General features: G+C 38.5%; 1 protein-coding gene across 1 annotated transcript in view; it reads left to right on the top strand.

Moving 5' to 3' along the window:
• Nucleotides 1-26,708, top strand: part of LOC149443674 (uncharacterized) — a 627,829-nt gene that overhangs the window by 419,608 nt on the left and 181,513 nt on the right. Inside the window, 2 exon segments of the mRNA XM_089655378.1 lie at nucleotides 13,834-13,963; nucleotides 23,957-24,069. Coding sequence (XP_089511504.1) covers nucleotides 13,834-13,963; nucleotides 23,957-24,069 — 243 coding nt within the window.

Genomic DNA, 26,708 nt, shown 5'->3' with positions numbered 1-26,708 from the left:
AAGATTTTTTTTCATATTTTACTATGACCAAAGTAGTATAATGTTACCATAGTAACATTGTACTACTTTGGGGAAGTGATCAGTATTTTTTTTTTTTTTACACAATTTGCTTATAGCAAAGAATTACTTTGCTATAAGCAAGCATTTACCTGAATGAAATCGATTCATTCAGTTTTTTTTTTTTTTGTGCTTAGCTGTGATTTGGCCACAGCTAATCACATGACATGTGCATGTGACCTGCTGTGACCATTTACAGCTAGGCACTAGTATACAATAGATGGCATGAATGAAGCCATCCATTGTATACAACTGTCATGTGACCTGCTGTGATTGGTCACAGCAGGTCACATGGTACCGGCAACGGGGGCCGGTACTCAGATTTGTCATCGGCCGTGTCCGAGGTATGAACTGCGCATGTGCGGGAGGACGCCAAATGGCGTGCACCCGGAAAGCTAGAGCATTTTTGCGGCCGCCAAACGGCTATAGGCCGGGCGGCTAATGGTTAAGATACAGTATATGCATAATTGGGTCATAATCCAAAAAATAAACAGGACTTTACATTTTACCACTTGTGGTTACAGAAGATGTTTAATGAGCAGACACTGTTTTCACTATTTTAAATTAATCTGTATGTATCCCACTGTGGTCTAGATTTTCCACACATTTTATGTGCACTAGATATAATGCAAAACACATTAGCTTGTACATACTGCGGCATGTTACACAGATAGTGAAAGTTTAACAGCACATTCAGAATTAATTATCTGCCTTAAAACTGAACTCACGGTATGATCTTTATTGCAAGCTTACACTGCTCCAGCTTAGACCAATGTAAATATTTCATACCTGATGGGCCACTAGAGAGGATGACAATCACTATAACAGTCAGAGCTCCTACAGTGATAGTCATGATCTTCTGTGTCCTGTGAAAGTGGCTTACCCCTTTGCATTCTGACCACAATGGTTTGATTGCTCAACACTTGCTCGAACTTGCTGCCTCACCTTGTCTAATCAGAAAATGCATTGTATTCCTTAAAAAAGTACAAGTAATTCTGTGAGTGGCAGCATTGCCAACAAAGCTGTCTGTTTTCCCAATCCAACATCAAAGACCAGCAGTATGTATAAAGATGGTGGTATTTTTTGGTAGCACACAATCTTTTTCTGGGGATGAGCTCCAGGCTTTACTAGCCATTGTCAGAGTGCTCTTTCCTCTCCCCTGATGCTATAATCAAAGGGTTCACTCTAGGATTATAGCATCAGTGTATGTACCTACAGGGTTGGACAATGATATTATGATAATGAGTATTTTAAGTGTTTTTTCCTCAAACATGATGCATTATGTTAGTTCACAGTAAACTAAAACAAAGAGATGGCAAATAAAGGCCAAGTCATCCAAGCATTTGTTACATCAAGTATATACCACATCCTGTTCTATGTACATACATGCCAGCAATGCGGAGGTACTGCAAAGTTATAGTTTAAATTTAACACATTGTTATATGATATGGTGAAAAAATTATGGTGACTGCCTTTCGCGATGCAGTAGTTCCTAATTGGATGTTCATCAGGATAAGCATAATTAGTGATATTGAGGCATGGAAATTTGAATCATATGCATAAAAATGTCATTATAAATGTACTTCAGACTCAGAATAATAGCTCACATGATAAAGACCTCACAACAAACTCTGCACAGCACATTATTGCACAATAAGATAAAATGTAAATTCATTAAAATCAGTAAAACCAAATTGAAATATAAAATGTATATTTTTAAACTGTGGTGCACTGAGGTAATGACAAAATCTAATGTACAAACCTTGTTCTGAAATACTGTTTAGCTTGAACCAGATTCTAGATTTCAGAGGCCGTTACCTACTTTTGTGTTCAGAAAAGGGTGGTGTGTAATCTGTCTAAATGTGGTCAGTTTAGAAAGGGAGGAAGTATGGATTAGGTACTGGTTTAAATTTCTGTTTAATTCATTGCAAAAAAAACAGAGGACAGAAAGGATATTTGCTTACGTCTATAAAAATAAAAATGTGATCTTTCTGGATACCAATTGCTTATGTCTCTTGCTTTTGTTGTTGTAGATTTATTGCAGGACCATGTAACCATTTCATAGACTATTCAATTGTAGCTACTTTCTGGTACTGTTTTAGTTGCGAGTATGTCCAGTGTGTGTTGATGAGTAATGCAACATGACTTTGATAAACAATAATAAACAATATGTATGTATGAATGTAACCTATGGACCTTAGATTGTACACCCCTTGAGGGTTAGGGACTGATTTGAATGTACAATATATATGTAAACTGTAGAGTAAATTGACGGCGCTATTTAAGTACCTGAAATAAATAAATAAAATAAATAAATGACATTTATTATTGATGAAATTTAGAGTTGAGTGAGGACACTAAAGGGTATATTGCTAAAGCAATGCATGTGACATTCACCAAATGTTCACAGGTGGTGAATCATTCCTTAATGGATTTACCATTAAGTGTATATTTATTTATTTCAGGTACTTATTTAGCGCCATCAATTTACGCAGCGCTTTACATATATATTGTACATTCACATCAGTCCCTAACCCTCAAGGGGTGTACAATCTAAGGTCCCTAACTCACATTCATACATACACATACTAGGGACAATTTAGACAGGAGCCAATTCACCTACCAGCATGTCTTTGGAGTGTGGGAGGAAGTACCCGGAGGAAACCCACGCAGGCACAGGGAGAACATGCAAATTCCAGGTAGGTGGTGCCGTGGTTGGGATTCAAACCAACGACCCTAGTACTGTCAGGCAGAAGTGCTAACCATTTAGCCACTGTGCTGACCCAGTGTGTGTATATATATATATATATATATATATAGAGAGAGAGAGAGAGAGAGAGAGAGAGAGAGAGAGAGAGAGAGAGAGAGAGAGAGAGAGAGAGAGAGAGAGAGAGAGAGAGAGAGTATATACACACTGTTGTCCTGGGGTATTTCCTTCCAGATCTGGGCCAGGGCATTACTGACCTCCTGGACAGTCTGAGGTGCAACCTGGCGTTGTTGGATGGACCGAAACATGATATCGCAGAGGTGTTCTATTCGATTTAGGTCAGGTGAGCATGGGGGCCATTCAATGGTATCAGTTCCTTCATCCTTCAGGAACTGCCTGCATATTCTCGCCACATGAGGCCGGGCATTGTTGTGTACCAGGAGGAACCCAGGAACCACTGCACCAGAGTAGGGACTGACAATGGGTCCAAGGATTTCATCCCGCTACCTAATGGTAGTCAGGGTGCCATTGTCTAGCCTGTAGTAGGTCTGTGCATTCCTCCATGGATATGCCTGCCCAGACCATCACTGACCCACTACCAAAATGGTCATGCTGAACGATGTTACAGGCAGCATAATCATTCCTGTTTTGGGGTTAGTCTCATTGTTGCCCATCTAGTGCACCTGTTGTTAATTTCATTAACACTAACGCAGCTGAAACTGATTAACAACCCCCTCTGCTACTTAACTGACCAGATCAATATCCCAGGAATTTAATTGACTTAGTTGTAAAAGTGTTCCTTACATTTTTTTTAAGCAGGGTGTATATATATATATATATATATATATATATATATTTAAATGCAACATTATTTGACTCTTGCATCCTTGCATTTTAAGGTAGCTGTTCTTTTATTTATTTATTTTTCAAAGTCCTTACTGAACACTGTTCATAGCACATTATTTTTATACAATTCTTTCATAATACCTTCACTTCAGTAGTAAAACATTTAAACAGAAACAGAGCTGTTCTATTGTAGGAGAGGTTATTATGAATCTCTACTTCCACTCCAGCCACAATTACTCCCTGTGCTCGGGGAATAAAGCCATAGATATAGTTACATATCTCTCAGTGGGATAAGAAATGCACAACTCATGCCACAAGAACAGTAAAAATCTTAGTTTCTTGTTCTGCAGCTTGCATTGTATAAAATAAATTTGTTACGCTCTTAAATGTCAGCTTGACCCAACAGAGAGATATTTAAGAGGGTCACAAATTGCTTATATGGTATATATGGCGAGAGGAAGAAATACAGAATATTCCATTGACTTTAAGTAGTACTTGCTTTAGAGTTCCTACTCTGGAAATATGGAAATAGCGTGACAGTAATGTTTTAACACATAGCGATTTAGGAATTAATTTATATATTGTGAATTACTTTTCTTTCCTGAATTTTAATTGCACTCTTTATCTTGCTAGATTCTGTATACTTTTAATAGGTACATGGCTAAAAGTAACTCAAAGCAAAACATGAACTCAAGAATCATGAAGGTCCTTAGTATTTATATTTTGATACTATAAATTATGAAAGTGTATTAAAAAAAAACTTCCTTTTTTTGGTTTTTGATACGGTGATGAGGGTTTAGAAGCCTTCACAAGTTTTTTTTGCTGTTTGTGTTCCTGCTAGGGCGATTCATCCTCTCTATTTGTAACCCAGTTATTATCACTCACTGCCTGGAAATGTTCGCAAAGTGGCTTTAAATAGTGGTAAATGTGCATTCTGCAGTGTTAAATGCATTCAGTAGTGCACAGTGGGAACATCAAGTAGACTAATCAGGGGAGTTCATAAGACTGCTCCTTCTCATCCTTGCATCTCATTGTGGTCACACAGGTTGTCCTGCTCTTACTTGACCATTTCAAAACTAACAGATAAAATAAATTGTCTACTTTGATTTTGTAGCAATTTATATTATGGCTGCAACAATTTAACCATGCTTTAATTGAAAAAACAAAACAAGAACTATTACAATCAAATTTTCTAATAAAACTCATTACACATGCAGAACTATTGTTCTGGATTATGATTAAATTTCTAGTTTCTAGCTTTTCTAGTCTATTATCTTCCCTGCCCTCTACTTTGGACATTAGTTCTAGGTTGTTTTCAACAGAAGTCTCTTGTTGCTTACAACAATTAAAAATGGTAATTCTCACCTATCTAGCACTAAATTCTAAAGCGTCTGTTACGATTTACCACCTCTCTTAACTCTCTTTTACCTGGAGGTAACCTAACCCCTAAAACAGTGCCTTTGGCTGTATCAGGGCAAAAATTAAAACAAAACACATGCAGCACATGTCTGCAAATACAGAAAAAAACACCTGTTGATCTACAAGAAACACACTCTGGCCCTATGTTCTGTTATGGGCTGAAAACACTCAACATTTGAGAATGTTTGAGAACGTACAGATACCCTACACTCTTCCCTATCCCCAACTTAAAGGCTAATCATTCTGTAGTTCCAAGATAAGAGGGAGGTCAATTACTTTCCTTGAAATAACCCAGGGAGTGTACAAATGACAGTTCTGAATTTCTGATGATGGTTTTTTTTTGCAGTTATTGAAGAGATTTAACAAAACACTTTTCAATGGTATATTTAACAGACCAAATGGGATAAAATAGGAGAATATCAGAACTTATCTGTGGCTCTTAACCTGTAAGCCTGCAAGGTCCAGAGCTGCTTGTTCTTCAGGTTGAATGATGTCAGTGTCTCCCAACACACTTCTACTGAAATGTGTCATGCAGCCTGGACTCACAATACTCCCAGACTGAGTTGCTGCTTACACATTAATTAAATGCTTCCTTAGTCCTGCCGAGCTCACTCTACCCCTCTCCCAGCAGTGACTTGATAACCCTCAAGTCTTCTACTCTTCAATGTAAACACAGAGAAGGTGCAATGGGAAGCAAGGTGCTGAGACCTATTTTAAAAGCATTCTATAGCCTCTGAATACACTTTCATGTTATAGCATGACCATTGTAACAGCAATCCAAACTTTAGTTGTATTTAACAGTCCAATTTAATCTTAATGTTGTGAGTTCTGCCTTCTCTGCTGGCCATCTCTTTCTACAACTTTCTGGACTGCCTGCATGCTTTCCAGTTTCTCCTTTAGATTTACCAAAATGGTGCATGGGAACAAACCTAAACAATAATTAAATTTATATAACCTCAGACAGGCCCTTGCACTATATAATAATGATAGATCTAAAGGAGATTGTACAATCATACTACATAGTGTATGGTCAACTGTAATGTTTGCTCATCTCTTTATAACATTGTCTCAGTTGTTTTTTAAAAACATTTTTTTTAGATACAATAATAATGAAATAATAAAATAGTTTCTCATAGACTCAACATACAAATATATGGTAGTATATATTTTTGGAATTTTGCACAGGAATATTGAATTAAAAGCATCTTTTATTTAACATTGTTAAAGGTTAAGTCATAGTAATGACTTATCAAGATAAACAACATATTTCTGCTTGAAGTGAACATAGTTGTATATCATTTTAAATTTGTATAAAAAAATAACATAAAAGTTGCAGAAAATTTTATGACACTTCATATCTTGGGAATTTATCTGGATCTCATGTGATATTACCTGGATCACCAATCACTACAAACATTTATATTGGTAAGTAAGTCATAGTGTATGGTTAACTATAATGTTCGCTCATCCCTTCGTAACATTGTCTTGGACAGTTTTTAAAAACTTTTTTTTAGATACAAATAATAATTAAATAATAAAATAGTTTCTCATAGACTCAACATACAAATATATGGTAGTATATATTTTTGGAATTTTGCACAGGAATATTGAAATAAATGCAGCTTTTTGGTACATGACAATACTAAAGGTCAAAAACATTGTTAAAGGTTAAGTCATAGTAATGATTTATCAAGATAAGCAATATATGTCTGCTTGACGTGAACATAGTTGCAGTTATTTTAAATTTTTATAAAAAAATAACATAAAAGTTGCAGAAAATTATATGACACTTCATATCTTGTGATATTATCTGTGATATTACCTGGATCACCAATCACTACAAACATTTATATTGGTAAGTCGTAGTTGGTGTTTACAATATATAGGAATCTATAAAGGTTTTCCTAAACACAGGCCTTGGTTAAACATTTTCCATAGGTTGTACAGTTATTCTATAACTAAAGGTAGTAACATTAGTCCCATAAATGAAACCTGCAATGAATGAAATACACTGGCTTCCACTGCTGGCCCCCTTCTGAAAATACAATTTACTAGGCTATCATACCAGTCCTCCAACTTTACTACATAGTGAATCTCTGTCCTATCCTATCTATGCAGTTTGAGAAATCTGACTTTAGCTACTTACTAGGATTATTGTGACAGCTAAGTAACTAGATTTTTCAAAATGGGGTAAGGGATGGCAGAACATTTACTCCCTTGATGGCAGTTCCCTTTAAAGCCTAACTCCAGGTTTTAGTGACCTTTAACCTCTTAGCGCCGATGCCTCCCGGCCCTTTAAGAGTTTCGGAAGCTGGGAGGCAGGCGGGGTTTTAGGGTCATGTGACACCGTGATTCACCGTCACGGCGGTCACATGATCGGAAAAGGTTCCGATCAAAAGGGGAGATTGGGACCTTTCTGTGAGTCACAAACACATGTGCTGGGAGCGCGCAGGGCGCGCGCTCTCAGCACACGTATTTTCTAATTGCACGCAAATATGCGGCCGCTCGGCGTCAAGGCCCAGACTCCAAGAGGCCGCATATTTGTGTGCACTCAGCATCAAGGGGTTAAATAGTTCTTTTGGACCAAGCGTGTCCAAATAAATGAATTCCTTCACTAACACATGCAGTAGCTGTGTGCATTGTATAACTTGTATTTAGCATCAGCGGGACAGGAAGTCCCAAAAGAAAAGGCTCACAGGCTCACAGGAAGCCTTGTATTTCATGAATGAGGGCAAGGCTTCATCTGACTGGCTGAGGTGGAGAGGCGAATAAATGACATCAGAACAGATACACTGAGTAAGTGTAGTCACCCAGGGGCAGAAAGTGTGTTATTAATAGGATTACTAAATGAAAATAAAAAAAAGAAAACTGAAAGCGTGAAAAGAAAAGTAATAGAGCAACCTCAGCTAAGGACTGGAAAACTTTAATATATTACATTTTTGTTGAATGCACTTTAATTAATAGGTCAACTTATTATAGAGAAAGCGTTTTATGTACATATAATGAATTGTGTTATTTTAAAGTGTTGTGTACATTATTTTGGTGATTTTATATGTAAAACATTCCTAGGCACATGAAACACTTTCTTATTTGAAAATGTCCTATTTTTGTTCATGCACCAGATTCCTATAATGAGCTCTGAAAAGTAAACACATAAGCTAGAATCATTTTCTTCAGAAAAATAAAACACTTTGGAGTAGTAAATGCATAACTTGCACATGAATGGATGAACTATATAACAAGGAGTACAGTTGATTAAAGTACCCAGAGTTTTCTTGATGAGACTCAGTGTACCACGAAGGACCGAGGAGTGATTTCTACTTTTATTGCTCCTTTCAGGCAATAATGTAAGGGGAAGGTAAAAGAAATTTGACCGTAATTGTGTAATCATTGAGAAGTTATCTGAAAAGTGAAGCCGCTAGCAAACTTCAGGGTGTGCTGCAGAACTACTAATAATGCTTAGTGGAGAGCTTAGAAAAATGTCTGTATGTGAAACACTCACATACGGCTTGTGATTGGCAATTGTTGAACAGGATACAGTCATAAATTAGCTAAATGAAATGAAGACTGCAAAGTAATTTCCATGAAAAGTTGCCTATATCACTGTAAAGCTAAATAACATTACAAGCCACTTAAGTGATGGCAAAGCAGTATACTGAATATTTTGATTTGCATTGTTATTAACATTTGAATAAATGAAAATGTCTGCTCTTAGTTATGTTAATTTATGCAAACATAGCTTGCTGAATTTTAATATTCTGCCCTGCAAGAATCTGGATATTCAGAACTACATTATTGCAATATTGCAGCATTTACTCATTGAAAATGAATATCTGACCTCTGTTTAGCTTTATACTCTTTGTTTGAGTCTTCTGTCACTTCAGCTTAAGTGCCGGGAATCAGAGGCCGCCTGGAGCCTAACTGGTACTGCCCTGTCAACTGTCCGACCTCAGGCACGTGGGTTGGTTTATTATAGCAGTAAAAAATTCAACTAGTCCAAAAAATGTGTTCATTTCAATCATCAAGTAATTTGAACTGAAAATTAATTTAACCCCTCTGCACATGGTTGGGTATTTAAAGTGAACTAAGGTTTACTGGACAAAGTTAAAGCAAAACTAAAGTCCACAATACTTACCTTTCTTTCAATGATTTGATGTCCCTTACCAGCAATGGCATCTTTTACCCTGCTTCTTCTGGGTAATGGGCTGCCACCATATTCATTGGCTTTTGTCATCTGGGAGGATGACATCACTCCTGTGCACGTGCAGGAGTTAGGTCATCCCAGTGCACAGGATCTGTGCCAGAATGTAAATTGAGCTCAGTGTACATTCTGAAGAAGATTGTGAGCATGCAGGTAGGTTTATTTTATTGCAGAAAATACATTGCATGTCTCTTCTGTAAAATAAAATCTGTCTGTCTTATTTTTTAAGTCTGCTGATACGTAAAGCAGTATTAAACCCAAAACCAAAAATATACCTGTAATATGTTATAACTTACTAATCATTAGATGTGGTGGCTGAATCCATTTTCCTTTTATGGATTATTTTCCCTCTGTTTTCAGCTGGTGATCTGGCGAGCAAACCCCCTCCTATATTGGTGAGACATAACTCTGGTGGAATGAACACAGGGCACAGCAGACAGCAGAATTTTTCAGTTTGGGGGGATGGGAATGTTAAATGTATTAGCATATTTTAATACAATAACAAATTGAAGCCAAACTCAAGATAATACTTTATAAGCAGTTACAGTAAACAGTTTTTTTCCTTTTGGGATAAAGGTTTTACATAAATGAAAGCTGATCATTGTAAGCACCCTGTTGGTGGTAAATGGATTGTTTCATTCATGTAAATTGATACATTCTGTTAGAGAGCTTGAGCTTCTGAAAAACAGCAGACATTATGGCTGAATCACCGGATGTAAATGGAAGAAAGAAAGCCTAAAAAAGGAAACAAATGCATTTAATCACATCTAAGAATTGGTAAGCTGCAATATAATACATTTGAGTTTAATGCTGCTTTTAGTTATGCGTTAATTTATCCTATTACCTCCCAAGTTGTGAATGCACAGAGTTAAATAACAGAACATTATAAAGAGATGTGTAGACAACCACAAGGCTTTGCTAAAGTAGTGTATTTTATGCTTAGCCAGTTAAACTTTTATTTATTTTTTGTGCTTAGACATTTATTGGGGAATTATAACGTAAATTCAAATTTAGATTTCACTCCGACACTGTGGAATAGGTTGGCATTATGTATTTTAATAAAGCAAGCATTAGTTTTGGAGTACACACAGACAGATCACTCACATTTATAGCATATACATTCATAGCAGATATAATTTGAGAACATGTACAGAAAGGACACCCAGTCAGATTAACCCTTAAAAGGGAATATACAGGCAGAGTACACACAGTCAGATCACATCCAGTGGGATAACATGCAGAGCAAACTGTATATAGAATATTACAATTAGGAGTACATGCAGAGAGAAATCTGCTTTCATAGGACTAATCTTGAGCTTCCACTTATTAACACTTGCAAAAATGTAAAGAACATCTGTTTTAGCATGTTTTAGAAGCAGGCTGTCAATGGTTTTCTTTTTTCATGAAAGACAAATAGAGACAGCACATGTGGGGTACATATTAATTTCAAATGGCAATCAAAACATACAGACCATTTCCAGCTTGCTCCTAGCATATTACCATTACTTTTATACTCCAGATAAAGGCCAATTTTAGTTATCTGAAACCAGTTTTGCAACATTGGCATGGGTTAGTAAATCTGTGTAAATAAAAGTAGCTACTTAAACAGGGCCTTCATTTGGTGGTAAATGGTAATGGAATTTTTTTTTATTATTCTAAATAGTAACACTAATAGTAAATAAAAAGGCTTTGTTTTTTAATATTACCTAAATACGTTAACCATGATCTTTGACCCTAACTCAGACCCTGACACCGACCTAGATCAAACACTAATCTAGCTATTTTATCTTTATTTATTTTTTTTACACTACTTTTTTTTGTTTACAGTAGTCTCCTTTAGCAAGTAGAAAAAGTTACTATGTATCATTTTCTCCATTTGAGAGGAGAAAGTGAACAGGAGTGAGCTGTACAATAACTGATCGCTGTGATAGCCAATCACAGTTTTTTCACAGAGTTCATGTGATTGAGATCCATTTCTCCCAGTTCCCAATCATTAATATGAGACCCAGAGCTGTCTGTGAGAGCTCGGTCTCTGTGCTCGATGCTCCTAGCACACACACAGGTATGCACATATGCAGCCCTATGGAAGAATACCCACTTCAGTTTCACGTGTTGATATGCTAGGCAGAAAGGGGATAAAATACAGTTGAGCAGCCTTTAGTCCTTCAGGGACTGCAATATGTATTTCAGCTTGACCCTCTATTATTTCATTTCTTCACTTTTGTACTTTGCTTATTTGATACTGGATTGAGAAGTAACTGATGATATACTGTAACAGGTGGACAATGATTTACATTATGTAACTGTTGCTTAGCATAGTCTTTTTTACTGCTTCTTTGCTTCTAAACTGTAGTTAGTTTGTTTTTTGCTGATATCAACTTGCAAGCATCTCATTCCATCTCTCTTTATTTGTGCAACTTCGCAATTATTTAATTACTTCATTTAGATTTCCTTAAACTGTAAATAACAGGCTACACACCTATAATTTACAAAATATTTTATTATTACTGAATATAATACTATTGACCATTGCACTACTGGAGAAAGATACTGCTCATTGGATTACTTAGTAAATTAATGGTGTTGTCCCCTTTTTATTGCTTTTATAGGTTTTTATTTATAATAATGGCAGTTAGTCAGAGATAGTATTATTTCTATATTACTATATGTGCAAAGTAGGAAGGTGATTGTCATGAAAAGCTACCATAATAAATATTGCAGTTTCTTTTAATGATTCATCAGTCTCGGCATGTTTTCAGCAAGGCTTAAAAAAGTGGAGCGTGACAGTACAAAACTAGTCACACAGTCTTGGGCTATGAGGCCAAATAGACTTCACAACCATGGAGAATGTTTCTGCATTCTCAAAATAATAGCCACTGTAGCTCTTTCATGTTGTTGATGCCCAGTGTGACATGTTCTAACAACAAACAGCCTCCTTATATGCAAAGGATTAACAGCAAGGTTGTCAGAGGGTTCTTTGTAAACTATTTTACTGTATGATACCAAGACAGAAAGTAATTGATGATTGTTATTACTTAAAAAACAAATAAACCCAAGGAAAAAAGGTCCTTAAATAATGCGGTTGCATTGGTTTTCATTTTTCAAACTAAGAACATTGTCAACAAGTACAGAAAATACCTGATGATCTTGTCAGAAATTAAGTGACCTTGTTACTTACAAAGAGATAAACCAAAAGAAAAAAACACACTGTGAACAGAAACAATAGGGCATAAAGCAAAGTGCCTTCTTAATTCTTTGGGGCTGTGCTGGGCAATGCTACCCAACTCAGCCCAACGCATGGTGTGAATGGATCCTTATTCAAGTTAAATAGATTCTCAACCAGCCATTGGAAAATTCTCCATAGCATCTGGTCATCTTATTAATAATGTTATAGGTGCAAATTTGTCATAATTATAAAAAAGTGTTTCCTCTTAAAGGCATAGTAAACCACCCAACATAATTACAAAATAATGGGCCCCTGCAGGTTTAGGTCATAATGTACTAGCATGCACCACATACTAGTACATTATGACAAACTTACCTGTACACAGAGCCCTCCAGCGGCACACTGTCATGGCTCCGCTGCCACCATCTTCACCCAGTCTTCCTTCTGAGTTTACGGGTTCCAGCAATATGAATAGCTGAAGCCACGATGATGTCATTCCCATGCATGTGCGCAGGAGGCCTCAGCTGTGGCATGGAGCTCTGAAGGTCTGGCACACTGTGCCATCTCTTCAGAGCGCATGCACCGCTGCAATCACCGGCTGCATGCTGTGTGAATATCTCCTAAATGGTGCACATTCAGGAGATATTCACTGTACCTACAGGTAATCCTTGTTATAGGTTTACCTTTAGGTACAACTTAAAAAGTGGACTTTACTTACACTTTAAGTGCTGCTGACCTAAACTGCTAGTGACCTCATACTGCTGTACTATTGAGAACATACTGGCGTACTGTATTTTGGTGTGGTATTCCATTGCTCAGTGGTTGGCAGGAGAGTTCTTCAGAAAACTATAAACACTGCACAGAACATTATTTGATATCAACTTCTTTTAGATGATATATTCAGCTCTGCCTTTTTCCGTAGAGCAAAAAGTATTGAAAAAGATCCTTTGCATTCAGGCCATATGCATTTGAATTCTTGCCATTTGGTAGGTACTATAGGAATATTAAAATAGGGTTAAAAACAGATGTAGAGATTTCTTTCCAAGTAATATAAATGCACTAAATGCAAACAAATAGTGAATATCCTTGTTTTTTTTGTCTTTTAATAATTAATAGTTTGGGTTTGGTACAGTAGTGTGCACCTATGATAATATTAAATGGCGTTATAACCTAGTGTTACATTTTAAAGTGGTAATTAATATTTTATTATGTTCATTCTTTTGGGTATTCATTTTATCTTATCTATTAGGGTGTGGGTTGGGGGGTATTGTGGGGCATTATGTCATGTTTACAGTATGTGTTTACAACATTGTTTCAGCGAACGGCATTCAAATTTCATTGTACGTTTTTAATACAATGACAATAAAGGCTTTCTATTCTATTTAGCTAAATCAAAGCAGGATAAATTAATCCCTCTGTTTGCTGTGCTTTACACAGATCTCATGCCAGATTCCAAAACCCAATTACTCACCAGCCTGACTGACCAAAGTGCTTCCGTTTTATCTTCAGTTCAGATGAGGAAGATAATGGATCAGTTAACCCAAGCTGTATACCAGATTATTATTGAGTGAGTATTCTCTTTATTTTACAAATAGATATATATTTTATAGTCAATAGAGTAGGGTATACATCCAAGATACAGTAACTGTGATTCTCAGTTGAGTTATATTATTTAAAAATACAGAGTCCTGTCAATAATTAATCGCCACACTGATGGTTTACTTTGGGTTCTAGTTGTTTTTGATTTACAAATCCCCCGTTCAGTTTAATAGGAGCACACATACATTTGACATTTCTGTCAAACCTGGCATTTGGTACCCTGATAAATATTCATGTTACCATTGGTGGCCCGTGGCCAATATTGTTATTTATTTATACCTTCTACCTACTGGTGCTCTATGATGGTCTGTGCTCCCCTCCTTTATTAACCCTTCAATGTTGATAGTCAGTGGACAGCTCCATAATAAAAGCTTCCTGTAGATTTCCCTTTTGACCTGGTGCAGATTTTACCTAGTTCCAGTCCGGGCCAATTCTGACATCCCTCTCCTACATGTAAAAAACATAATTTACTACTTAGAACCCCCAAACATTATATTTTTTAAGCATGCACATAAACACAATATAATACTCAATTGTTTGATACAATGTAAATTATGATGCTATGCCAAGTAAATAGATACCTAACATGTCACACTTTAAAATTGTACATGCTCATGGAATGGTGATTTTTACCTTATTTAAAAATCTCTATAGGCGACATTTTAAAAGCCTTTACTGGTTACCAGTTTAGAGTTACACAGGAGGCCTGGTGCTAGACATATTGCACTTGCCATAATGTTTGTGGCAAAACCTCACATGTATGGTGCGAACACCGTTTACATATGCACGCACAACCTATGTATGTGTTTGCCTTTACATGTAAGCGCAGGGAGGGCACAGATTTTCTTGTTATTTTATTATTTATTTTGTTTACATTTTTTGACACTGTCTCTTTACAATTTTTTTTGTCAACATTATTGCTATCACAAGGAATGAGAAACATCCTATGTAATAGCATGGATCATGACAGGTCCTCTTTCTAGAGAGATCGGGGATCTATTAGACCCCCGATCTCTCCTCCAAAGCAGCTGAACTGGCTGGTAATTGGCCATAAACATAAAGTTGAAACCAGAAATGACAAAATACTTGTCACTTCCTCTTTCTTAGACCATAGAGACAATCAAGGATGTTTTGGTCCTCGATCATCTCTATGATCTGTCGGCGGAACTTCTGGCTGCATTGTCAGGTGGGAGGTGGGACGGGAGAACCCGGGAAGGCAGCAGAAGGTGCTGGGAGTCCCCTTCTGCCACCTTTAAAAGCAATCCACCGGCTATTTAGCCACTTGCATTGCTTTTGCAGTTTTCAGCATTTCCGACTAAAAACAGTGATACCCGTTTGATGGCTGCAGCTGTTGAAGCAGTTAAATAAACTTTTTTTACATTGTCTCTTTCACTTTTTTTTATCTGCTTTATTGTTATAACAAGGAACATGAACAGCATTCCTGGTGACAGCATGGGCCATGACAGGTCCTCTTTATGGGCTCCCCTGGACTCCAGTGCAGCCAATCAGACAAATATCAGTCTAATTGGCTGCTTCACTGGCTGGTAACATGACTTCACACAGTGGGAAGAACAACATCAGTTCCTCTCACTGTGTGCCCAAAACCAGATTCCGCCGGTTACATCTTTACTTGGCTCCCCAATTGCTCGAGAGAGCCCAGTAAATGTGTGGCATTGGCAGCAGCATGAGGGGGGACCCCTTCCACCTCCTATAAAAGTAATCTAGTGGCTCTTTAGCCACTTGGATTACTTTTTCTGGCTTCAGAATCTGAAAAAAACATAACTCGGTCATCACTGCAGCTGAAGCGATGACCGAGATATCACTCTTCCTATCCAACGATGTACTGGAGGGAAGCTGTTAAAGAGGCAGGGGCGGACTGACCATTTGGAAACTCGGGCACTGCCCGAGGGCCCGGGGTCAGTAGGGGACCCCATGAGATGCCCCTGGTACTTTTTTCATAGGCTTTTATGAGCTTGGGCAAGGACACAGGGGCCCCATGATCCACTATTGCCTGGGGGCCCCATGAGTTGTCAATCCGCCCCTGTAAAGAGGGTACTCCATATCACGTATGTGAATCGGGCCATTGCCATCGATTTTTAAGGACTCAGTGGTGCCTGCACCTGCTGGTGGCCTTAAAGAATATGGTACATTAGTGTACATTATAGTGTTACATTATATAGTGTGTGTATATATATATATATATATATATATATATACAGTATATATATATATATATTGGCAAAAGTATTGAGAGGCCTGCCTTTACACGCACATGAACTTTAATGATATCCCAGCCTTAGTCCGTACGGTTCAGTGTTGAGTTGGCCCACCCATTGTAGCTATAACAGCTTCAACTTTTCTGCGAAGGCTGTCCACAAGCTTTAAGAGTGTGTAAATGGGCATGTTTGACCATTCTTCCAGAATCGCATTTGGTGAGGTTAAGCACTGATGTCAGTCAAGAAGACCTGACTCGCAGTCTCTGCTCTAATTCATCCCAGAGGTATTCTATTGGGTTGAGGTCGGGACTCTGTGCAGGCCAGTCAAGTTCCTTCACCCCAAACTTGCTGATTCATGTCTTTATGGACCTTGCTGTGTACATTGGTGCGCAGTCATGTTGGAACAGGAAGGGGCCATCCCCAAACTGTTTCCACAAAGTTGGGAGCATGAAATTGTCCAAAATGTCTGAAAAACAACCCCACACCATAATCCCCCTTCCACGAAACTTTACACTTGGCACAATGCAGTCAGACGAGTACCGTTCTCCTGGCAACCGTCAAACCCACACATGTCCATCAGATTGCCAGACAGAGAAGCGTGATTTGTCACTCCACAGAACATGTCTTCACTGTTCTAGAGTCCAGTGGTGGCGTTCTTTATACCGCTGCATCTGACACTTGGCATTGCACTTGGTGATGTAAGGCCTGGATACAGCTGCTCAGCCATGGAAACCCATTCCATGAAACTCTGTACTAACTGTTGTTGTGCTAATCTGAAGGCCACACAAAGTTTATAGGTCTTTAGCTGTTGGCTCTGCAGACGTTTGGCAACTTCTGTACACTGTGCGCTTCAGCATGCGCTGAACTCGATCTGTCATTTTACGTGACCTACCACTTCATGGCTGAGTTGTTGTTGTTCATAATTGCTAGCACTTTGTTATATTACCACTAACAGTTGACCACGGAATATTTAGTAGCGAGGAAATTTCACAATGGACTTATTGCACAGGTAGCAACCTATCACGGTAGTAAAAATGCTATAGCAATAATCACTAATAATAATCAATAAATTATGAAAAATTTGACAGACTGGTTGTCTCCAAGTCATGCAACAATCAAATTGGGTACAATCAGCCTGCCCATAGATGGTTCGAATCTTAGCTGATCCCTGCTGAAATTCAAAATCAAACCATCTATGGCTAGCTTTACTTGCACATGGTAAAATGCATAAATAGTTAGGTAAACAAAATTAGGTCACTTACCAAGATGTCATGCCCAGGTTATTATTTTATACTACATTTGTGGTATTATTGTATCCTTCCCTCCTTCTTACTGGAGTACATGTTTATATTAAGTGCATCAAGTCATCTGAGCAATAAAGTGCTATAAAACTGGTTAATGAATGTTATCTTTTCTCTTAATGCTCATTTATGGAACACATTATATTAATAAAAGGCTAAGGCATATTATACCTACGACTCACGAGAGGATAAAATGAGCTTTATCCTTAATACTGTGTTCATTTACATAGTACTCAAGAGGAGAATTACCTTTTAAAATAAACACATATCGACTGCAAAATGCACTTGTATACAGTAGCATGTAAAAAGGTAATAACACTGAGATGAACTCTGAATGGTTAGTATAGAGCATATTAAAGATTGACTACAGTTATATTAATGTGCTTTCTGTACCCTACTGTCTTAGCTGCCTTTCCCTATTATTGCTGTATCTTCACCTGGTTTTTTTTCCTGTAAGCTTCTGATCACTCCCCCATCCCCCCCCAGAGAAGTACAATGTTACTATTGTAACATTTTACTACTGTGATAAAAGTATTTAAAAGTATAAAAAAAAAACTAATAAAAAAGTGAAAAAATAAAGTACTGTATTTAGAATAAAAAAAAAGTTTTTTTTTTTTTTTTGTAACCACTTACCAACCACCTGCATGCGAGCAATGGCTCTGGGCAAAGCAACATACCTTTACATCTCTTTTCATTTACAGGTGTGTATGTGCCAGCGCCCCCCCTTGTCGAAAGCACTACATTTTACACACACACACACACACCCACACACACACATGTTAGCTTAACACTTTGATCGCCCCTGTTAACCCTTTGATCACCCAGCTATCGCCACTAGTAGTGTCAGTTTGTAGAATTTTTCTCTGATCGCTGTATTACTGCCACTAGCAACATCAGATAGTGGCAGGGTCAGTTAGCACCCCTCCCAGCCAAGGTCAGCTAGCATTAGATTGCCCGCACACTATCGCACTCACGCTATAGGTCGTTGATCACCGCCATTACTAGTATAGTGTTTGTATGGATCAATATATTGATCATGAACAGAACTATACTAGTGCCTCCTTAGTATAATGTTCCCAAAAATGCAGTGTTAGCAGGACAGTCCCATTCGCTACCAGAACTAGCATTTAGCCCCTCTGCTGTTTTTCATGGAAGATTTGTATCAATTGATTGTGGGCCAAAGAAATTTATATGCACAGCAATAGATCACCACCCACCCAAATTCAGCTCTTGACAGACAATCCGCATGGAAACCTATCACGGTTTCTGAATTTAAAACTTTTTGTGCCTAACCCTCAATATGGGCATTACAAAAAGGAATTAATTGCAGTCATATTGGCCCACAGACCCGATTCATCATATGCCCATGTTCTCTGCTGCTACATATATGCCCTACAAGGACTAGCAATGCACTAGTATGTCGCTGGGCTTTGAGTAGTCATCCTGGTATTGTTTTTTTCATATGGCGGTCACCTTTCATGTAAAGGCAATCCTAGTGGCTAATTATCTGCTGGATCGTATTTACAAGCAGCAAGAAGGGACATCCCCCATCCCGTTGCCCTGCATGGTTTTCTTGGTCTCTCCTGTCCCACCAGGGAACCCGAGAATGCATCGGCAGTTCGGCTGACTGACCATAGTGCTGATTGGAGCCCAGAATGGCTCCAATCATCTCTATGGTCTAAGAAACCAGAAGCTATGAGCATTTCATTATTTCCATTATGCTGGATATTAACAGTGCCATTTTTAAATTGGGAAAGCATCTGATCACACCGATCTTGGTGCGATCAGATGCTTTAAGGGCAGAGAAAAGATCTAGAGTCTAAAAGATTTCTCAGAAAAGAGTACCTGTCACTGGCCATTGCTATCACACGGGATATTTATATTCCATGTGATAACAATAAAAGTGAAGTAAAAAAACAAAAGGAAAGGGACAGTGTAAAAAAAAAAACCCTGTGCCCCCCCCCCTTTCCTGTCCTCACGCGCAAAGGCAAACGCAAGCATTGGCCCCGTGTCGGTATGTAAACAGAGATTGCACCATGCATGTGAAGTATCACCGTGAATGTCAGATTGAGGGCAGTAATTCTAGAACTTATAAATATAAAGTGGTGACCTGTAAAAGCTTTTAAAGCTTCGCCTATCGATATTAAAAATTCATGTAGTTTGTTGCCGTTGTATGGACGTGAGCAATTTTAAAGCATGTCATGTTTGGTATCTATTTAGTCAGCATAACATCATATGTTATATTTTATCAAGCAATTTGGCAATATGTTGTGTTTTTGTGCATTAAAATTCAAAAAGGTGTATTCTTTTCACAAAATGTAGAATTTGTTTTTTGTTATCATTTTATTTTTACAAATAAACTATCAATACAGAGCATACCCATGAACATATGATAACATTTTTTACTGTTAGCAGTGGTTGTTTACATACAACTTGGAGCTTTTACTTCTAATTAAAGATGCATTCACAGTTTTGAATGCACCTTGTCTGCGATCAGCTACAAGAACCCCAGAGAGCTAGCTGTGAGCAGGCAGCCCTATTGAAAAAAGCAATGGGGAAACTGTCAGCTCTCAGAGCTAATTGCATTCACTTATAAGTAATCACTCAAGCAGTGATCACTTATGAGTGATTGGCCTTGGACACATGCAGTCTGTGTCCAGGGCCAATCACTCACATGTGATTGCTGAATGAGTGATTACATGTGAGTGGGCAGGAGTAGCTGTGAGAGCCAGTAGCTTACTATTGCTTTAAATGGAGCTGCCCTCTTGCAGATAATTGCAGGAACTACCACTGGGGTTCTCACAGTTGACAAGGTGTGAATGCAACCTAATATCTATTTGCAGCCCTGTAATGCAGAGGAGTTGGTGGTGGTGGGGATGAGAGAGAAACGAGTGCCCAGAGGAAAATAAAAGATGAAAATTAGAGAAAAAGAAAAAAGAAAGGAGAGGGATGTGCACTTACAACGATGCCAGCTTACAGATTGATGGGTATGGACTTCTAGGTTAAATTTTGGATTGGCATAGGAACTAGGTGGTGTGAATAGAGATCTTTCAAATGATTGTAACCAAGACAAGAAAAAAAAAAATTAGAAAATGAACGTGATATAGAGTCTTTTGTAGAGGCCAGGGGTGAGTATCTACTCATGAAAATGGGAAATTATCAAGCAAAGTGTTTTTCATCTTATTTTGGAAATAGACTTTATGTCCATGTTGATTAACAAAGTTGGACAGCAATTGGCACAGACATGAAGGCCTTTTCTTCACTTGTGTATAACTAAGTGCGTTTCTAAGGTCTATTGGTGAAATGTGCAGTACAGTTAAACCTGGAGCTAAAAGGGTACCACTCTTTTTTTTATCTTTTTGTGTAGAAATGCTTAAGGCACTTTGTTTGTTAAGAAAATTCTGTGTAAATTCTGGCAAAGCTGTTTGATCAAAATATTCATGAATTACATTTTCCATATTCAATATTGAATATGTTCCAGTGCTGTCATTGTCTGTAGTATATATAGAGAAGCTATTGGCCTCTTTTATTTACAAAACACTTTGAAAATCACAGAGCCAGGTAAAATGCCAAACAATCAGTGATAAGTTGACACAACTGCCTAATAAACATGCAGCTCTTCAAGGAAATGTATAAAGAAAGGTTTTTAGCCACCCAAACCATGTGATGTATCAGGGGCAAATGCTGCATTCGAAGAAAAGTATTGCAGAACCCTCCAATAAATAAATTGCAGTCACATTTACACTTGACATGTTCTATACTGTACCTGTCATTATAAAGTATTCTTAGGAGTTTTATTCGTAAAAGTCGATGAAAACAGTAGCATCACTGACAGTTACCAGTTACAATTCATGGCACTAGCAGCAAACGGATACCTGGGGCCCTATAGCTAGCAGGATGCCCCCAAGAAATCAAGAAATAAATGATTTATATTACCAGCTGCTTATTGATATGAAAAAATCCCAACAAAAGTAAAAAAACAAAAAAACAAAAACAGCTTGCAAAGAAGCATATCTTGCCTTTGTGTGAGACATCTCCTCAATTAGAACAAATAGCACAGGCATTGCTGTAATTTATGTCAGTGGCCCTCAGTGGGGCTTCTTAAGTAAAAAGTTTTGTCATACTAATTACTGAAAGTATAACTCCAGGTTTATAATCTAATTTCTGGTTTCTTTTTTTTGGACCAACTCCAACCCAAACACAGTTTTTGGTTTTGGATCAAGTGGGTTTTACTGTCTTGTCCTTTTGAAAAGAATTTACCTATTTGTTGTTCTGGTGACCTTCAGAAGGTTTTATCCCCAAAAAATCCAGGGCATTTTTAGATATTCAGCACTGCGCTACTTTAACTGGTAATTGCGTTATCATGCAATACGGTATGCAAAATATATTTTTATCTGGTATGGTATGGTATTTGATTACCTCTGAGTTTTTTATTTTTTGCAATATAAACAAAAAAGTCTTTGGGGAAAAATCCCAAAAAGTGTATATTTGGTTTGTGTGAAAGTTATAGTGTCTAGAAACTATGTTATATATAGTATATTTGAAAACTGATCAATCCTGATGTACTGAGGCTAATTCTTGAGGCCTTAAAATGTCAGGATCAGGGGCGGACTGACCTTTTGGAAACTCGGGCATTGCCCGAGGGCCCGGGGTCAGTAGGGGGCCCCATGAGATGCTCCTGGTACCTTTTTTATAGGCTTTTTGAGTTTGGGCAAGGACACAGGGGCCCCATGATCCCCTATTGCCTGGGGGCCCCATGAGTTGTCAGTCTACCCCTAGTCAGGATAGTACAATTACTTCCCAGCTGACCCCATTTTTGGAAAGTATACAGTCTGAGGCATTTAGTAGGAGGTATGGCACGTTTTTTAAAGCTGTCATTTTTTGTCATAATTTTTTTGAAAATGAAGAAATGAAAAAAAAAAACTTTCACAATTTAATTTTATATACTGTCACCAGTGCAGTACATCGTCATCAAATGACTGACTGGTTACAGTATGCTAAAAAAATGCATTCAATTTAACACTGTACAATTTAACAATGTAACACTTTACTACTGTGAGGGGGTGATCAGGATTGTCTTTAACACTTTGTTTGCTATTACAATGAAGATCATTGTGACAGCAAAGTGTTTGTCATGAATGGATTACATTCATTACAACTGTGACCATTAGTGATCTTTGATTGGCAACAGATTATCACATACCATGTGATAGCTGTGGGCCAATCACAGCATAGGAAACACAGCTGTTACAAATTAATTTATTTATAACAACTTTGTTGACATTGCGATTATGTGATTTGCGCACCCCAGCACCCCTTAGCCTGAACAGGCACACACACCTGCATGTGCCTGCATGGGCCAGCCTGCCGCAGTGTATGTACTGTGATGGGTCGGATATCCAGAGACACAGAGAACAGTAAACAACTGAGATATTGTAACCATTCCTTACTCTAGTTTTAAAATAAGTTAAATATTTTTTTAATCCTGTCTGTTCCCTCAGGTCTTGCTCTCTTGATTAATACACAACAGAGAAAAAATGCCCCAGTGACTACAGAAACAGCAATAAATAACCCAGGTTTAAATTCTTCCAAATTCTGTCCTAAACTTAAAGTGTATATATAGAGAGAATTATTTTATTCCATTTAGATGGAGTAAGGAAGAGATTCAATGGGGGTTATTTACGCCTAATTGAACAAGCTGAGGTTAGAAGCTGATTGACTACTATGCACAGCTGCACCAGATTTTGAGTGCACGCAGGGTTGGGACAAGGAGTGGGCAGGAGGGGCAGTTTCCAACCAATCTGGGCTCGCAGGAAATAGGTTAGATGCTGTTTTAAATGCCTTGTAAGGACACAAGTTGAAACACAAACAAAAGCCAAGTGTCAATCCAGTTAAAGTGGTAATAGGGGCCCAAAATACAAACTCTTTCTGAATACCTGTCAGATGTTGTTTTTAAATTTTGCCGATTTGCTATAAAAACTCTGATTCTGTCATTTTTACCAGTTCCCGCCAGCTGTACGAATATATGTGGGTAGGCTTTAACACCGAGCACCAGCATATATATATCCCTTTGTAAACACATTACTGTGCTGAGAGCGCACATACTTGCGAGCTTTCCAATTATGTGACCACTGTGACTGCCAATCACAGTGGCTACATGATCAGAATGTCTGCCTCCGCCTCCCAGGATTCAGAACATGGTAAAGGCTGGGAGGCGGGAAGAGGTTAAGCAATAACTTGCACAATTATATACAGTATAAATTGCTTCCCAGTATTTAAAAGAGATGACTGATGTATGTGCGCCCAAGTGTGGTTTTGGATCAGGGTGCCAAAGACATGATGTAATGATTTTACTAGGTTTATATAAATGTGACCAGAGTTGACTGAGCAGATACATTATATAATTTCAAACAGATCAACATTTTTTTATCCTTTCAATTTTAGGAGCCTGCTTCCAGAACACAGCACACAAGCCTGTGCTCTCTTGTTTCTCTGTATGCAGCAATTGGAAAATGAAAATGCTATCACAGTGGAGGAAATTGATTTTTTCCTAAAAGGTACTGTTCAAAAATACATATTTTTTTACATATGTGCACTGGCAGCCATGTTCTACTCCATTTCTGTATATTGTTTTATGTTAGTAGTGGCTGTGACACATCCCTTTACAATCAACACCTGCTGTGACATATTTTATGAGACTATGGCAATTGGATTAAGGTGATTTGAGTTATGTATATGGGTATAAATACCAATGTATGCTCCCAGGGCCCCTTTTTTTCTCAGAGAATAGGTGCAGGAACTCTCGTTTTTGAGTCACCACTTGTTTCTGCCCCTACCCACCTCCAAGCATCATCCCTTGGTTGCACCCCTTACTCATCTTCCTTTAGAACCACCCCATTTTAGAGAATACAGGACCAAGTAGCATTTTGTGGTGCTAAATGATTAGGTATTGATGATATATCCTCTGCAGCCAGCAACAGTACACCCCCTTTCAACAATAGATCTCCCCAGCAATGATAGACCCGCACTGCAACAAACTACCCTCCGGCAAAAATAGATCCACTCCAACAACAGTAGACTAACATCATTATCAACAAAAGATCTCCAAGCAACCAGCATCAATAGACCATCCAGTAGCCAACAATAGTAGACCCCTCCCTCAACAGTAGATCCCTCCCAGCAACAATAGATCCTCCAGCACACCTCAGCACGCTTTGCCATTATATGCATTCAGTACTAGAGGTGCCGGAATTGCGTTCCCCCACGTTCCCACTGAAAAAAAGCCCTGTATGTTCCTAATGTTCCTAACTCTCATGTGAGTCTCATGTGGGACACCCCTCGGATAAGCAGTAAAACTTGCCTAACATTTCAAAACAAGTCCAGATGGATCTGACAAATTGCTACTAGTACTGCTGGCCTGGATAAATGAAAACCAAATATGCAATAAACAAAGACATACCAGGCAAGAAAATAGGTGACTTACAAACAATTGGGGGGGGGGAGGGTGTACAGTAGAACGGCATAAGAGAGGAGAGATGCTGCCTCTTGGATTACAGGTAAGGAGATGGTTGTCTTCAGGTATTAGGGGCAAAGTATTCAAGAAACAAAGGCACACCAGACATCTGAAAATATGCAGAATGTATGTATAGCACTTTCAGTCTCAGGTCTTAAAGTGTTACTAAACCCATGACTAGTGATGGGCCGAACAGCCCCCTGTTTGGTTCATGGTCGAACATTCAGACCTAACAAAAGTTCAACCATGAACTTCGAACCCAGCGCACAATTCACTAAGCATTATCTTACCTCATCCAAGTATTCGGTAAGATACCGCACAGCATTTTTCCCCCAAAAAGTTGGCATTTACTGAGTTATTAAGTCATACGGTATTTTAGTAGTGAAAACATGTGGTAATGTTTCAGCTGTCAGCAGGGTTGCCCATTGAAAGCTGAATGTAAAAAGAATTGTTGGCAATTAAAAGCTTACAAAAAAAGTTGTGGGGTCCTCCCTAAAATCCATAGCAGACCCTTATCCAAGCAAGCAGCACGGCAGGTCAGGAAAGGTGGGGGGGGGATGAGAAAGTGCCCGCCCTCCTGAACCATACCAGGCCACATGCCCTCAACATGGGGGGTGCTTTGGGGCGGGGGCTCCCCCTAAAGAACCTTGTTCCCATGTTGATGGGGACAAGAACCTCTTCCCCACAACCCTAGCCTGTGTTTGTGGGGTCTGTGGGTGGGGGGGCTTATCGAAATCAGGAATCCCCCTTTAACAAGGGGCCCCCAGATTCTGGACCCCCCATGTGAATGAGTATGGGGTACATGGTACCGCTACTCATTCACGAAAAAAAAGTATAGTGTAAAAAATGACAGTAGACATTCTGTGACAAGTCCTTTATTAAAACAACAAAAATTTAAAAAATGTCCCCCGTAGTAGATCAAACGTCAATCACGATGCCCGCCACCACTGCCAACCCCCCCAAAAAAAGCTCTGCTCTCGTCATCTGACATCTCTGCCGGGCTAACTGTTCTTAAATTTTTAAGGGGTGGGGCCACCCAGTGACGTTGCTGGGGCATGCTGGGTCGATGATGTTACAAGGGGGTCACACCAGTGACATCACCGATGGCCCTGCCCCTTAGATATTTAGGAACTGGCAGGCCGTCGGAGCTGTCAGACGACGGGAACCAGCATTGAGAGTGGGGCTTTTTTTTTTTCTTTTTTCGGGTCAGAGATGGCGGCAGGCGTTGTGATTGATGTTGGATCTACTTCAGGGGACATTTTTTATTTTCGTTGTTTTAATAAAGGAAAATAGGAAAGCTATAATGTTAAACTCTGTAGTGCCTTATCGAAAGCAGTTTTTAGATGAATACTTTTTCCCCATTACAGCTTTAGTTTAAAAAGTTAGGCTTTAAATGTGGACAGAACTGTAAAATGACCAAGCTACCTAAAAGGAATATATAAAACTGACACATCTGAGTAAATAAGGGCACAAATTGTTCTCAAGTCAAGGCTCCCACAGAGCTATGGTTTATGCAGTAAATAATGTCTCAGCATGCTTTCAGTCATAATAATGCTGGGCAAACCCTGCTAATGCTAATTATGGCTAGCACATAAGCCAGATGAGACCCTGTAACCTTGGAAGAAGGGTAATGGCAGTGTAGTTTCACCATGTTCTCTTCAAAGTTTTCTCCAGGTAAAATAT

The sequence above is a fragment of the Staurois parvus genome, unplaced genomic scaffold (assembly GCF_062004578.1).
Source record: "Staurois parvus isolate SC_StPar_1 unplaced genomic scaffold, SC_StPar_1.0 ptg000839l, whole genome shotgun sequence".
In the NCBI taxonomy this organism is placed as follows: domain Eukaryota; kingdom Metazoa; phylum Chordata; class Amphibia; order Anura; family Ranidae; genus Staurois; species Staurois parvus.
This window is presented reverse-complemented; position numbering and strand designations above follow the sequence as displayed.